Source organism: Coenobita brevimanus, chromosome 65, assembly GCF_032717465.1.
Source record: "Coenobita brevimanus isolate Jiangsu-jjx chromosome 65, ASM3271746v2, whole genome shotgun sequence".
Taxonomy (NCBI): Eukaryota; Metazoa; Arthropoda; class Malacostraca; order Decapoda; family Coenobitidae; genus Coenobita; species Coenobita brevimanus.
The window spans coordinates 42,873,410-42,890,410 of NC_137018.1; the positions used below are offsets into that span (position 1 = coordinate 42,873,410).

The 17,001-nt window shown below is 41.2% G+C and overlaps 1 protein-coding gene across 3 annotated transcripts in view; it reads right to left on the reverse strand.

Moving 5' to 3' along the window:
• The window catches only part of lili (LMBR1-like protein lilipod), a 103,869-nt gene extending 87,099 nt beyond the window's left edge, over window positions 1-16,770 (reverse strand). For all 3 annotated transcript variants that reach the window (XM_080276564.1, XM_080276562.1, XM_080276563.1), the window contains exon 1: window positions 16,562-16,770. In XM_080276564.1, coding sequence (XP_080132690.1) covers window positions 16,562-16,663 — 102 coding nt within the window. In that variant the 5' untranslated portion in view covers window positions 16,664-16,770. The remainder of the gene's footprint in view (window positions 1-16,561) is intronic.
• Window positions 16,771-17,001: the final 231 nt, after the last annotated feature.

Here is a 17,001-nt window from a genome sequence, read left to right on the forward strand (position 1 = left end):
AAGCACAAATCATGCATGAGAGAGTTCCCTGGGATCCTTGCCATAATAAAATACCGCTTTATGCTTATATGTATTACAAACACCTTAACTAATGTTTTGAGGGGTAGATAACGCTGATGAGAGGCTCAAAGCTTCCTTACGACCATGCTGAATGGGCTTTAGGACTGCTTGGTACCAGTCGTAAATTTTGATGGAGTTCCGACCAGAGATAGTCCCGCTGACGTCACAACATGGCGCCCATAATGTTTTGAACATCGCAGACTGCAGCCATTGTGAACACAGGTGATGACTTAGTCCCGCGCTGGCGAGCAACGACCGGGACTAAAGTTTTGAGCATCCGCACCCTGGACACGAGTGTGATGGTGCTTCAGAGGAAACTTAACACTGGATTGTGGAAGTTATAATGCTGGCATATCAGTCAGTGGAGTTGGTATGAGGATATAAAGTATGTAGATGGGTAGGTTAGTGGGAATAACAATCATGGGGTTGGCTTCATGTATGTAAATGGACAGGCTGCTGTGTGGATGCTGATGGCGTGGACAGGTTCAGGTGAAGATAATGGTTGTGAACGAATTCTGGGTAGGCTGTGGTTATGATGCTCTTGGTTGGTAGCTTCTGGTTCAGTCTGGTTAGTAGAAATCAAGGTTGAGGTGGAGACATTGACTGGTAACTTAAGGTATGTTTATGGGTCGGTGGGTAGAGACTACGAGTAAAGCCCCTGCCACACATACGCGACTCAAAGCCCGACCGCGCCGCAACTCAAGGTCGTAACGGCTTTTGTCATCGGTCGTCCCTTGATTCTCCGACAAAGCCCGGACTCTGGAGGGCGGTCGTGAGCCGCTAGGATGACTCCTCAAGCCTCACGAATTTTTAACGCGCGCATTAAAATATCATAGCCGCCTCCCGACTTGCCAAAAGTCGGGTCACAGTTGCATCATAGTCAGGAGTGTCGTAGTCAGTCCTGAAGCAGACTTAACTCAATTGGATGTGTCATGATGCGTTCGCTGCATGTCAGCGTGCAGTCGCCGACAAAAAAAACATTACGACTGCATAATGAGTTGCTGACCATGATCAGACCACGATCAGACCGCAACCAGACCCCAAGCAGACCATGCAACGCATTTTGACAGTCCAGTCGGCGATTCGGAATCATGGCTTACGACCACCTGACAACTGCAAGCAGACCACACGACGACTAGGCTAGGACTGTTCCCAGACCGAGCAAAGAATGTAACAAAGTCTTGGTGGGAAACCGGGCACAGTCAGTGATCTAGCAACACCAGTCACATATGGCAACTGCGTGCTGGTAAGCGAGCGGCATATAAAGTGTGAGAGGCCTGCGCTTGCCATCGTGGGGTGGTCGGCGGGGGGGTTGGGGGAGGCTCAGGGAGGGGTCGTCGTGCATTCCCCGAACGCATCACGCAGTCGTGTTGCATTCTTGGGTGGTCATGACTGACAAAAATCCATTAAAAATTTCAAACTTGAAGACTCGTTGCTCCGTTGCCCCGTGGTTGCCTTGTGATCTGGTCGCGTTCTTGAGGACGTCATGACCAGTCGTGAGGCAGTCATGAGCAGATTAGATTCGGGGCCAGTCGGGAGGCGTGGCAACCAACTAGGACACGACCTTGAGTCCCGCCGCGGTCGCGCCTTGAATCGCGTAACAGGGGCTTAAGAAAGGGGCGAAAGCTGGAGTGTAAATGCGCGTAGACACAAGGAAAAAGTTGGAGTAATGATAATAATGGGTAGTTTAAAGTACGGTACCGGTACGGATGTCAGTAGATAATGAGGACAGGTTGCAGTAGTGATGTTAAAGGGCAGGCTGGGAAATGGATGTGACTGGATAAAACGGGAAGGCTTGGTGGGGAAATGTTGGTGGATAAATAGGCACGTTAGGGTGGGGATACAATTGTACTGATAAGAGTGACTCCATCACCTATTTTAATCCATTAGTTCCCAGGGTTCCTGTGTGAGAGACTGCATTGGAAGGGCACTAAGCGTACTGCCCACCGCCTATTGGCTTAGTCGCGAAGCTCGTAGGTTCCTAAGCCAAGGTTCCCTCCTTTTTAACACTTAAAAATACCCAACTCTGTCCCATTGTGATGAAACTGGGCCCAAATGAGTTAAAGAACCTGACTGATTTGCCACTGCTTAATCCATTCGCTCCCAGGAATCCTATGTAAGGGATTGTGCGGGAAGGGTACTGCAAAACGCCTATCGGCTCATAGTCGCGAAGCTTATAGGCCCCTAAGCGGGGGTTCTCTCCTTTATTAACTTTTGAAAATACCCAATTCCGTCTTATATTGATGACACTGGGCCCAGAGGAGTTGAGTGTATATCAAATCATCGACAGGAAACCCAGTCTCATCCAGGGGCTATCCACGACCCTGCAAGACTATGCCATACCTGACTCCCTGTATCTGTGTCAATGTCGTCGGGTCTGGTTGGGGCGGTCCCGTTTTCTTCTTTTTCTTTTTCCCTGAAGGCGCTTGTGAGGAGAGTTCTGGTCAAGCCTTGCTCTAAACTTGGCCTACAAATGTTCACTTATACGGCTTCCATGACATATTCCTCGCGTTGGCATACTTGTGAAGCCCCTGAGTGAATTTATGTGGTTAAAATGGTCTTGGTGTCCTATCATGAGGTTTCCAAACAATGAGGGTTTCAGGAGGATGCCCGGATTAATACGTTACACATGGTATTGCGGCATCCAATTTTGCTGATGATCGTAACACTGTTTATTTACTTGTAATTCTGAAGGTAATTTCAGTTTCAGCGGGACTACTTTTATGTTGCTTACAGTCGGTGATACTACGCATGCATAACCGTCTTACTATGAAGTGGGTCTCATTTAGTTGGTCTGATGAAGTTTCATAGCTGTCAAATACAGTAGATCGCTATCGTAGAGGAAAATACATATACGGCTTACAGTTCAAAAGTTTTATACGGTAGTTCAGGAATTTTTCTAAAGAATGCAGTTTTCCTTCTTTTCGCTTGGCTTTCTCCCAGAGTTGAATGGGAGTTATTGTCTGCATTTCAACTTTCTGGTGCTGGCAGCAGGGAAAGCAGTAATGTGAGTAACACTTTTAATTTCATCGTACGGTTCAACTGTGAGCAGTTACCTTATACGAGAAGTTTACTCAATTAAAAACTGGTGTGTGTGTGTGTGTGTGTGTGTGTGTGTGTGTGTGTGTGTGTGTGTGAGAGAGAGAGAGAGAGAGAGAGAGAGAGAGAGAGAGAGAGTCCTAGTGAGTCGCAGGCATAGAAATATTATAGCTGAATTTGATTACACATTTAACTGAAAAATATCCTTCACTTAACCTAACCATTTCACCATCCAATCAATCCAACCCAATTAAAAGAATTTTCTCTCTCTCTCTCTCTCTCTCTCTCTCTCTCTCTCTCTCTCTCTCTCCAACATATGTATTAATGTCCTCACACACATATATCGTTAAGAAGGAGCAATACTTGCTACTGGTACAAAGTCTATTATTTAATCTCTCTAAAAACTTAAGTCCATTTGTTTCATACCTAGCCATGCTCACCTGCATGTTTTTACATACACTGGAAATGGAACATGACATCAAAGCAGAGTAGTTTCATGCAGTATCTTCTACAGTACTATTATAGCCAATACATATAACGTCCCTGAGTACACAAACCAAATACAGTACCCTTCTTCTCATAAACAATACTGTATGTATCTCTCACTGCAAGATACTGTGACAATCCTCATCCCCTGAGCAACTGCAAGCATCCCCTGTGGCTTTGCACTGCTCCACAGCCCACAGGTAGAGGTCAACAGGGAAACATCAAAGCACACCTAACCTACATTCTTACTTCCTACCCATTTCCCTAAGCAGTTTGCAATGGTAATACGGTGGGTTATATATATATATATATATATATATATATATATATATATATATATATATATATATATATATATATATATATATATACCTGGTGGTTTAGTGGGTAATTACGGCGCTCCAATCGGACTGAACCGATGAAGGTTTATATCCAAGGGGTGGTTGGGGTTCACTGCTCACGTAATGCCACTCAGGAATGAGTGAGGCTGGTCACTCTCATCTTAAATGTCTAGCCCCGGGCTCCTACGCTACCCATGGGGCAATGTAGGATTGGATGATGGATGTATATACCGGTGTATATATATATATATATATATATATATATATATATATATATATATATATATATATATATATATATATATATTTAAAGCCTGATAAATGAGAATAGAGACAGCAGAGCGGCTGTAAACAAGGTTGGTTTTGGGGGTGTGCACGGAAGGAATGTAGTACCAGGAGACGTGAAACACGCACAGGTGAAGAGTGCTGTGAACCTACCTATCTACCTATTGCCAGACACCATAATCCCATAAAGGGTGGCCATTTGACACTGAGTTAGTTGTTTTACAGGGAGGGGCACCAACCCTCCACCAACCCACTAGTTGACATGTAGGGAGCACGTATTGTTTGGTTATATGGTTACCACCCAGCGTTGTAAATGGTTTCTTGGCTTACAGCGGCTGAAAAATAGGAAAGCAGCTGGGGTTGATGAGGTGTATGCAGAGATGCTTAAGTGTTGTGGAAAGAGTGGAATGAAGTGCTTGTTGGAGATATGTAAGATGGAATGGATGAGTGAAACTGTGCCTGCAGAGTGGAAGAATGGTGTGATTGTACCCCTGTACAAATATAAAGGTGACCGAAGTGAGTGCAAGAATTATCGTGGCATAAGTTTATTAAGTGTGGTTGGGAAGGTATATGGAGGAATTATTATAGAGAAAGTAAGAGAGATATCACAAGTCCTAGTGAGTGATGAACAGGGTGGCTTTAGGAGTGGCAAAGGATGTGTGGATCAAATATTTGCAGTGAGACAGACAGTAGAGAAGGCTTGAGAGAAGGGCCATAAGGTGTTAATGGCATTCATGGATCTCGAAAAAGTATATGACAAAGTGGACAGATAAGGACTGTGGAAAGTTTTGCGCATGTACGGCGCAGAGGGTAAGCTGCTAGGTGCCGTTAAAGAGTTTTTATGATGGTAGTGAAGCATGTGTAAGGGTTAATTGGCATCTATGTGAATGGTTCACGATTGGTGTGGGCATGCAACAAGGTTGTGTGATGTCCCCATGGTTGTTCAATATATATATATGGATGGGGTGATGAGAGAAGTAAAAACACGAATAATGGAGAGAGGGATGGCATTGGTAATGAATAGTGATGGATGAAATATCTCAAAGTTGTAGTATGCTGATGATGCAGTACTGCTTGCAAGTACCGGACAAGAACTTGGTGGGCTGGTGCAGAGTTTTGCTAATGTCTGTAAGCATCATGCCTTGAGAGTAAATGTAGAAAAGAGTAAAGTGATGGTTATTGAGAGAGAAGGTGACTCCCAGTGCGATGTAGCAGTGAATGGAGAGAGACTGGAACTGGTGAGAGTTCAAATACCTGGGTACACTGATAGAATGGAGACGAAAATATGCAAACGAAGTTGAAAGTAGAGTGACACAAGGAAGAAAAGTACGTGGTGCAATAAGGGCCTTGATATGAAACAGAGGCTTGAGTGTTGCAGCTGCACAAGGCTTACATGAAGGAGTGTTAGTGCCAACTTTAACATATGGATGTGAGACTACGGTGTGGCATGAAAATGAAAAGTCAAGAGTAAGAGCAGTGGAGATGGGACTGCTGAGGAATGTATATGGAGAACATAAGGTGGACAGGATATGAAATAATGAGTTTCGTGAGAGATGCGGAGTGAGGAAGTCGGTGGACACCAGAATCGAAGAGTGTACTGAGATGGTATGGTCATATGGAGAGAATGGACAACAACAGAGTGGTGAAAAAGGTATATCTGAGCAAATTCGAAGGAGGGAGGAGGCGAGGTAGGCCAAGGAGAAGGTGGAGAGATATTGTGGATGAATGTGTAGGGAAGAGGTTTGGAAGTCGGTGATGCTAAGGAACTGACAGGAGATCAAGCTGGCTGGATGAATGTTGTGAGGAGAAGTGCATGATCAGGGATTTTGGAACCCCTTTTTAATATGGCAGGATCTGGATTTAGGCTGTAAAGCATAATTATGTCTCCTGTTTTCCTTCTTTCCTGTGGTGTTGGTATTCAGTTTTTCTAGTCTTTCTTCGTATCTTAGATCTCTCAAGTTTGGTACCCATCTTGTAGCTGCCCTTTGTACTATTTCAATCTTATGTGTTTTTTTTATATGATTCCAGACTATTGATGCATACTCCAGGGTTGGTCTGATGAATGATGTTATTATCTTTCTCAGCATATATTCACTTAGTGAATGCTATTCTCATATTAGCAAGCAGTGTATACACGTTATGTACCTTCTCACTGATGTGGTCAGCCAGAGATAGTCTGTTATTGATAATCACACCTAGGTCCCTCTTCCTCTCATATGTGTAGGGCAGAACTTCCTAACTTACAATTACAGTCTGGTCTTTTTCACTTTAACCAAACTTAATTACATGACACTTGTCCACACTAAATTCCATCTGCCACTTGTTGTTCCATTCATGAAGTTTATTTAATTCTTCTTGTACCTTTCTGCAAGAAACTGTTAGTAATTCTTCTTTGCATTTTTGCATCATCAGTGAACATAATTAGATAGCTTCCACTCCCAATGTTACTGTCTATGTCATTCATATATATTAAAAACATAATTGGTGCCAACACTGAGCCCTGTGGAACTCCGCTAGTCACTTCCTTCCATGAGTAATTTCCCCTTAGTAATGTTCTCATTTCCCTTTTTCTGAGAAACTCCTGCATCCAACAGTACAAGTTACCTTGGATTCCTCCTTGATGGTACAGTTTCCATAAAAGTCATTAATGCAGTACTCTGTCAAATGATTTCTTGAAATCTTCATAGATACTGTCCCCCCATCCTTCTCTTTTCTGTAATGTTTCTGTAACTCTATCATAGTAGCTTAATAGATTAGTAACACATGATTTTCCCATTCTAAAACCCAACTGCCTTTCTGTTATCATAAGGTACTGTGTTCTTCTAAATGGTTTACCCAAACTTTTCTTATTATCTTTCTTGAATAGGGGAACAATGTTTGCTTTTTTCCAAATATCAGGTAGAGTTCCTTCCCCTAAGGATTCCTTGAATATTAAATATAATGGTCTGCTTAACTCTTCTGCACATTCATGTAGTACACAACCTGAATTTTTGTCAGGACCATTTACTTTTCCTTTGTTCATTTTACTTAACTCTTCCTGTACTTCTTTTTCTGGTATTTATATATCTGGTGATATGTGTGGGAATGCATGTTCCATATCATCTCTCTCAAAACTATTTTCTTCTCTATGAATCGATTGGAAATTTGTATTTAATGCTTCACAAATGACTTTCTCTTGTGTATGGATGAGCCCCCTCATCTGTAATGGACTGTACAGTATTTTATTTTCAACTTTGGTTTTGCTTTGGATGTAGCTGTAAAACAGCTTAGGTTGATCACTACTTTCATTTATTGTGTCTTCCTCAAACTGTCTTCCAGCTTCCCAAATTATCCTTGTACAGTAAAACCTCGATATAACGGACTTCAATAGACCAGAATTCACTTTTCTCGGACTTGAGGAGCTACTGGACTAAATTCCTATATATCGGAAAAGGTCCGATAAAGCCAGAAGCAGTCTGGACTGCCTGACCACTTCAGCTATGTTCACCACAATAAGGTAAAAAAATGACATGTTTATCAGTGTACAGTACAGTATTATTATATATATTATACCACTTGATTAATGTAGTGAAGTTATAACACAGCACAGTACCACAATCGTAGTCAAAACTGTTTGAAAACAGTTTATGCGATCCATACTAATGTCTGATATTTCAGAAAAAGTCTGGATTAGCAGGGGGAAGTCCGGATGTTGCTTTTATCGGAATTTCGCATTTTTCAGAATGGTTTAAGCCCCAATTAGCACGTTATAGTGAGGTCTTACTGTATCATCGTTTCTTGTGTGTTTATAGTGGTTATATGCCCTCTCACTACTGTGTCTTCTGTATCTTTTAAACAGAAAATCTCTCTTTTCTTTTTTACATTCTGTATTAAACCATTTCTTTATTTTCATTTCTTTTTCTTTGTGCTGAGGGATGTAATTTTGGACTCTGATTTCATGAAATTAACAGAATTTTCTATATATAACAACGTTGGGTCTGGTTAGTACTTGGATGGGTGACCGCCTGGGAACACCCAGATGTTGTTGGCATCTCTACGTGTCAAGTGGGGTTGGTGGAGGATTAGTGCCCCTCCCTGTAAAACAATTAACTCTAAGCCCTTGGCCACCCCGTGTGGGATACATGGCGTCTGGCAATGAATGAATGAATGAAAACATTTAAATCTTGTCCTCTAAGCTCCTTTTCCTGATCTATTTCTAAGAAGTACTTCTTTAAGTCATGGTGGTTGCCCTTTTAGTAGTTTTGGCTCGTTTTGTAACTCATTACTGTTAACTATGTCATAAGCAATCTTGAAGTTGCAATTTAATACTGCGCGGTCACTTTTGCCAAATGGAGGGTGATACATTATACTGTACTGTCAATATCATTTTCTTGCCTGGTAAATACAAGATCTAGTACTGATGGATCACCAAGTTCTCTTTTTCTGGTGTTTTCGTTTACATGCTGTGTTAGGAAATACTCCTGCACAAGATCCAGCAGCTTCTGATCACAGCAGCTTTCATGGCTTCTTACATCTAGATCAGGGGTTCTTAACCTGAGGTCCATGGACCCCTCAGGGATCCATGGATGGGTTTCAGGGGTGCTGTGAAGGTCAGAATAATTGAGAACAATGTAGCGATACTGCGTGATGCCATTTAACATCATTAGCTCCCCCCCCCCAAAAAAAAAAAAAAAAAAATCAGAGTTGTGAAGGATTCTGGTGTTCGTTGACATAAGCCTACCCTCATCTGGCAAAGCAAGCAATGGGTGCTCTGATTCCGTTTGCTACTACTTACCTTTGTGAGTCAGGGTTTTCAGAGCTTGTTTCTATCAAAACGAAAAATCGAAATCAGCTGGATGTTAACGATGACATGCATGTTGTGTTGCCTTGTCAAAGACCACTCCACAATTTCATCTTCTTACTCAAGTCAAACAACAACAACCCTTTCAATAAAATGAACTTTTGAGTAGAATTAACATTTTTGTTTTGTTTAATTTGCACAAGTTGGATGTATTTCATTTTTTCATCGAGTGGCCATTAGTTTTTGCATGAAATGAGTGAGAAACTTAATCCTTTGTAAAGACTGTTTTATACTTTGTGTATATCATACACTGCATGAGGTAGTTTGCAATAAAATAAAGTATATTCATTGCCTGTAAAATGCTGTGTTTATGTGCTTATGTGCATTTGTGTAGGGAAGGGGTTCATAGCTTTCATCAGATTCTCGAAGGGGTCCTTGACTCAAGTAAAGTTAAGAACCACTGATCTAGAGTATTCCAATTTATATTTGTACTGAAATCTCCAATTAATGATTCTTTCAGATTTCTCTTCCATTCTACGTAGTTATGCTCTTAAACTCTGAATTGTACTTTCTGCCAGCTCTTCATATTCGCCTCTTTCCCAAGTGTTTGTTTTGGGTGGCATGTATAAATTTGCCACAATTACCTTCCTTTCGTTTCATTTCTTTTTTGAAGGCTCCAACATGCGTGCATGCGTTGGCCTTGGTCACCTAATGGTGGCTCTCCATGCTGCTCGATCTATGGCAGCCTCCCTGTTCAGTCCTTTAACCCTGAGGTCAAACTTAATGACCTCATCCCACGTCTTTTTCGGTCTACCCCTTGCAAACCTACCCCCAATATTAATGCTTTTCATTTTCTGCACCTAATTATCATCCCCTATCCTCTCCACATGCCTAAACTACCTCAATCTACCTGTCCTCATCACAACACCAATACTCACCATCATACCATTCAACTCTTCCATCGTAAACCCAGCCCCCCCAGGCCTTGCACGCAGAGACACACTGCTCATCCACCTAATCATTGTCACTTCTCTATGTTTGAGTCTGTGAACATCCTCTTCCTTTACTGCCCAGGTCTCAATACCATACAGTATTGACCTCCTAACACATGCTGCATACAAAGATCCCTTAGCACGAAGCGAGAGCCCTCTCAATGTCAGAAGAGGCAACAGTTTCCTGAACTTCTTCCAACCACTTTTCACACTAGCCACAAAGCTAGCTCTAGCCTCACCTCCAGCACATAACATGTCTCCCAAATAACAAAACTCTTCCACACAATCACCAGCAAGTTCAATCCTTTCATGCCTGACAATCTCCACCTGCACTCCCTGACACACTGCACACATATAATCTGCATTATCTCGCAGTCTACCTCTAATACCACTACATCTCTTAAGCATCAACTTATTACAAACACTGCACAAGATGGAATTACTTCCCATGCCCTTGTGGCAAACTGATCGTGGCCACTCTCCCTCTTCTTTGACAGTACCGCCACCAACCCCAGATATCATCACTTTCCTTTTATCTGCATTTACTCTTACGCCCTTGTGCCCCATACCATTTATCCACTTCCTAAATCTTTCTTCTGCCTCCCTTTCATTCTCAGCAATCAACATCAGCAAACAACATCTCCCACGGGAGTCCATTGCTGAAGTCACGTGAGAAGGCTTCAAGCACCATGATAAACAAGAATGGACTCAAAACTGACCCATGAAGAACACCAACATTCACAGAAATCTCATCACTCAAATCTCCATTCACTCTTACCAGGGTGCGAGCACCCACATACGTGGCCATAACCACCCTAACCGGCCACTCCTCCATCCCAAGCTTTCTCACTGTCCACTTCACCACCTCTTTGGGACTCTGTCAAAGGCCTTCTCCAAATCAACAGAAAAAAAAAAAAAAATAGTTTCCTCTTTTTTTTTCCTATTTATTTTTCCTGAAGCTGTCAAACAATGAATTTGGTATCAGTGGTCCCCCTGCAGGGCATAAACACAAACTGCATCTCATGAATATTCACTCTTTCTCTAATCGTACCTTCTAGAACTCTCTCCATTACCTTCATCATCTGATCTAAAAGCTTTATACCTCTATAATTTCCTCTTTCCAGGGCATCACTCTTCCCCTTGTACACATTTACAATTACACTCATCAGCAATCATCTGGGACAACACACTCATATAAATCATATTTATCAGGTCAGAGACTAACCACACTCCCTACATCTCCAGAGGCCTACAACATTTCAGCAGGGAACCCAGACACACCTGCTGCCTTCCCCACCTGCATCCCGCCTACTGCCTCACTCACAGTAGCAGCGTCAATCGAAGGCATAGGGCCAAACACTGGATCTGCTGGCTCCAAACCTTCCCTGTCCCAGTCAAACTCCTCGTTCAACAACCTTCATATGTGTTAATCTCTAATGCAATCATTCTACTAGTGAGGGTACGGTATATCTAGTTCTATTTCTTTGACTTGTAATTTTTTGTGTGTTAATACGGTAAACCCTCAATATAAAGAACACCAGTAATGCAAATTTTGAATATAATGAACGGCCAAATTGTGACCGAACTTCCTCCGGATTTTGCGAACAAAGGTCGCTAAATGAGGGGGAAGTTCACGAATCAGCCCACAGTGACAAAAGCATCCCTTCCTGGCACAGTAAGCGTACTTCAACTACATCCCTTCCTGGCACAGTAAGTGTACTGTAACTACTACATTATACTGTATTCTTATTACAGGTATTGCATTTTTATGTACAGTACAACTTCATACAGTACTGTAATTACAAGTACAACTTCATTACAGGGTGGATAGACAAGGATTGTGGTCTTTGAGAGAGGTGAAGTCAGTGAATGTACAGCGAGGTTGGATGGAGAAGAATTGGAAAATATGAGTACATTTAAGTACTTGGGTAGTGTGATGAGTAAAGATGGAGGTTTGGAGGGTGAAGTGCTTGAAGGGGTACAGCAGGGAAGAAAGGTTGCTGGTTCTTTGAACGCAGTGTTAAGAAACAGGGAAGTGAGCATGGAAGTAAAAAAGTTACTACATGACAGTATTGTGATACCAACTCTAACGTATGGAAGTGAAGCTTGGACGTTGTTGGAAGGACACAAGTCAAGAGTGAGAGCAGTGGAAATGAGTTATTTAAGAGGAGCCTGTGGAGTCACATGGAGAGACAGGCTAACGAATGAGGATATAAAGGAGCGTTGTGGTGTGGATGTGGATGTGATAGGAAGTGTTATGAGGAACACACTGAGGTGGTTTGGTCATGTGGAGTGGATGGAGGGTGAAAGATTGACGAAGAGAGTGTATGTGAGCGAGGTGGAGGGAGGAAGAGGGAGGGGGAGGCCGAGGATGAGATGGAGGGATGGGGTGGAGAGGTATATGAGAGAGGGGGGTGTGAGTTGGGAGCAGGGCAGTGAAATGGCGGGGGACAGGACAACGTGGAGGCGATTTGTTTGTGGCCACCCCAAATGGGATTGAGACATCTGGCAATAGATAGATAGACTTCATTAACAATTTAATTCTCCATGTAAAACTTCACAGAGTTAGTTTAGGTTATGTTTGAGCACGAAGGACTGAATGACTCCCCTCATATAGCGAAATGAGTTGGGTAATCCCTCGGAAATACCGACCCATCATATATAGCGAACTTTTGAATATAGCGACCCGCCCCTCCCCCCAATTAGTTCGTTATATCGAAGGTTTACTGTATTATCATTCCCCCTCCTTTTCTTAAATTTCTGTCTCATCCCTACGTATTGTATTCCTCTAAGTTTAGGGCATTGTTTGATATCTTTGGGGTTAATTCTGTTTCAGTTATGTAAATAATATGTGGCTCCTTTTCTTTGGTATAGTCTTTCATCTCTAATAATTCAGACACAATTCCATCTACATTTGAGTACATCAACTTAATCATCTTATATACATACAGGTACTTGCCATAGATTAAGTCCACTACCTTCCTTCTTTCTATTCCCTGTTGGTTATGTGCCACTTTCGCACCTGCAATAAAATTACTTTGTATAAAACTTTTCTCTTCCTCTGATCTTTCCTCGTTCTTTGTTTTTGCTTCCTCCCTCTTCTCTTTTAGTATTTCCAATTCCTCTTGAGTTAGGCATCTTTTTATCCATACCTTTTTAAATTCCTCTTTTTCCATGAGGTTGTTTGCATTTTTTAGTATTTCCTCCACAGTGTTCACACACTGGAAGGTTACTTTCAGTGGGCTTGACTTGTTTCTCTCATATTTCCCTTGCCTTTTGTGTTCCTCTATGTCTTTATTACAGATTTCCTCTGAAACTTCCTTCAATATGCTCACTATATCTGGCATCTCCTTTTTGTCTCTCGAAATTTTATTTTTTATTTCTTCCTCATCTATACCAGTGATTGCTACGGATTTGTTGATATCTGCTGAATCTTTGACCAATTTTGGGTTGTTATATATACCGTATATATATAAATATACACACACACACACACACACACACACACACACATATATATATATATATATATATATATATATATATATATATATATATGTGTGTGTATATATATATCTATCTATCTATCTATTGCCAGACGCCTCAATCCCGTTTGGGGTGGCCACAAACAAATCGCTTCCAAGTCGCCCTGTCCCCCGCCATTTCACTCCCCTGCTCCCAACTCACACCCCCCTCTCTCATATACCTCTCCACCTCATCCTCGGCCTCCCCCTCCCTCTTTCCCCCTCCACCTCACTCACATACACTCTCTTCGTCAGTCTTTGACCCTCCATCCTCTCCACATGGCCAAACCACCTCAGTGTGTTCCTCATAACGCTTCCTATCACATCCACATCAACACCACAACGCTCCTTTATATCCTCATTCGTCAGCCTGTCTCTTCATGTGACTCCACAGGCTCCTCTTAAATAACTCATTTCCACGGCTCTCACTCTTGACTTGTGTCCTTCCAACAACGTCCAAGCTTCACTTTCGTACGTTAGAGTTGGTATCACAATACTGTCATGTAGTAACTTTTTCACTTCCATGCTCACTTCCCTGTTTCTTATCACTGCTTTCTATATATATATATATATATATATATATATATATGTGTGTGTGTGTATATATATATATATATATATATATATATATATATACTGTATATATATATATATATATACACACATACATATATCCAGTACCTGGACCATACTGTACATATTTTGAAGCAGAAAGTCACAGAAATGACCAAAAACATTGTGGGGCTGTTTTGTGATAAACTAAAGAAACACCCTAATTCTAACTGTAGTACTTGGACAGGTACCGGTATAGCATTTGTAAAAACAGCATTTATAGTTTACAAAATGACCAGCAATATTCTATCATAACACACAACCCATTCTACCACAAATCATGCCATATTAGACTGAGCTGTAATTTTGTTTGCTCAGTGAACAAAAATTAACAACCAGTAAAATATAAATGTGGAGAGGATGGGGAGCGTGAGACTAACGAGGAAAGTGTATGTGAGGGGGGGAGAGGGAAGGGGAGGCCGAGGATGCGATAGAGGGATGGAGTGGGGCGATACCAGTACTGTATATGAGAGAAGGGGGTGTAAGCTGGGGGGAGGGCAGTGAAATGGCAGGGGACGGGGCAACATGGAGGCCCACGTTTGGCCACAAATCACAGCCATGCCCTTCCAACCAAGAAACAGACTACAAGGGCTTTGACTATGATGTTTTCATGGATAACCTAGACCAGAGGAGAAAAAATATTTTGAGGAGTGAGAGTCAAGTCTGTGAGGGCTCTGGCGGCAACTAGGCCACTCCCAAGCCTCAGAACCCTTCAAACCACCCAAGCCTTCCTTAATCCTCATTAAAGTAAGTTTGATGGCCTTTTATGTTGTTTATTTATTGATTATAATGTTATTATTAACATAATAATGCTTTATTTCATGTTGGCAGAGAGACTGGCTGGAAATCATAGGCATAAAGTGGTTAAAAGTTAGAGAACTGGGCAACTGAAAAAACAATTATATAGAAATTTTCCCACTGATTCTTCAGTTCAGCTATCATGAATTCAGCTATCACATGCGTTTGCTGTAACCACTCAGGCACGATAGCAGGCGGCTGAGTGTATACATGATTTTGGATTCTACTTTTTTACCTTTACTGGTACTATACTAATGGTAAACTGCAGGTGAGCTCCCATTAATAAATGAAGAAAATTTTTATGATGGATTACCTTTCATACCGGTAATTGTATATATAATTCATTCACGACATCCAGACTCCGCAGAAGTGAGCTCCCATTAATATATGAAGAAAATATTTTTATGATGGATTACCTTTCATAACTGTATGTATAACTCATTTACGACATCCAGACTCTGCAAAAGTAACGTGAACATTACGAAAGATTACATAATTCATTTATGACACCGAATTTCGACACCAAAGTTTGTTGACATTGGCAGTGGGGTCCTACCAAGCAATGAGTCGATTCAACCCCAAAACTTCTGCATCCTCAAGACTTTACGGTTAGTTAGGGTTAGTCATGTTAGGTAAAGTTAGTAGAATGAATTATAAATGACGGACTGATTTTAGAGTCACATCAAACTGAAAGTCCGACACGATAGATGTTTGTCTGCCATGGTTTTATGGTAAAAATTGGGGGATACCATATAGCTGATATCTACAAAATTAAGCATTTCCACAACTCCTTAATAATACTACAGTATGTTAATAATTATAGTTTACTGAAGAAAACAAAAAGTAAATTTATGCATGAGAGCTCTTTTTCAGTTTCACCAATATCAATATTTACCATACGATGGAATTAAGCTAGTCCATGACAGTTCTGTACTCTGAGAACTCCCTCAGTTAAATGCTATTTTGTAAACTATTGAAATCTATGAACAAGTTCTATACAGAAAAAAATAAGTACTATAAAACTTTACCAAATAGATGCTGCAATTCCATGTCTTCTTACATTCTCACATTTATTTTAGCACAATATGCAACACATATAACTGCTTGTTCATTTTAAACTACAAAAAATATATAAAACAAACAAGCTTTACCTACTTTAAGGTACCCTTAAAAAGGAAGCTGCCTGGATGCATGTGGCAGCTAGTTTACTGACAATCACAGCAACCTAACCTAACTGGAGGGCTTTGCCCCTCAGACCTCACATGACTTTAACTACCCAGACTTGACACTAAACCTAACGCTGGAAGCCCCCAACTCTTACAAGACCAAAACTTCTAATTTAACCAAGCCTAATCAACCTGTTTAAGACCCATTTGAATAGGATATCTGGGAGACGTGCGCCCACGTGGTAAAGTTTTAATAGATATATATATATATATATATATATATATATATATATATATAGATATATAGATAGATAGATATAGATATATATATATATATATATAGAGATAGAGATATATATATATATATATATATATATATATATATATATATATATATGTGCACACAAGTGCAGACTGAGTGAAAAGCATCATCAAAAATTAATCATCCATACAAAATGGAAGAAATAAGGGTACTCACAACATATTCCCTAACTGTGTTGTTGAAGTGAATCTCATCCTCGAACGGGTCCTTTATGGGTTCGTCCGGGAGCAGCTCACTGATGTTCTTTATGTGGCCCATCTTGCAGTCGACACCATCTTAAACTCACAGTCACTATCACACATCATTTTCCGCCCATGCCAAGTGGGCGCGCGTTACTCACTGACACATTTTCAGGAGGACACTGCACACATCCTTCCATCTTGACCCTCCGTGCATCTGACTGACAATGGTGCCAGATCACGTGCTAGCCACTACAGCCACACCATTAAGTGTAATCACTAACAGTTCACAGTCTTTTTATTATATTTTTAGATTTTTCCTTTTGTTCATGTTATAATATTTTTGAAGTTCCATCAGTAATATCTCAGACATCTAATCAACGTTTTGCAGACAATTTCCTACTTGACTTCCGAATT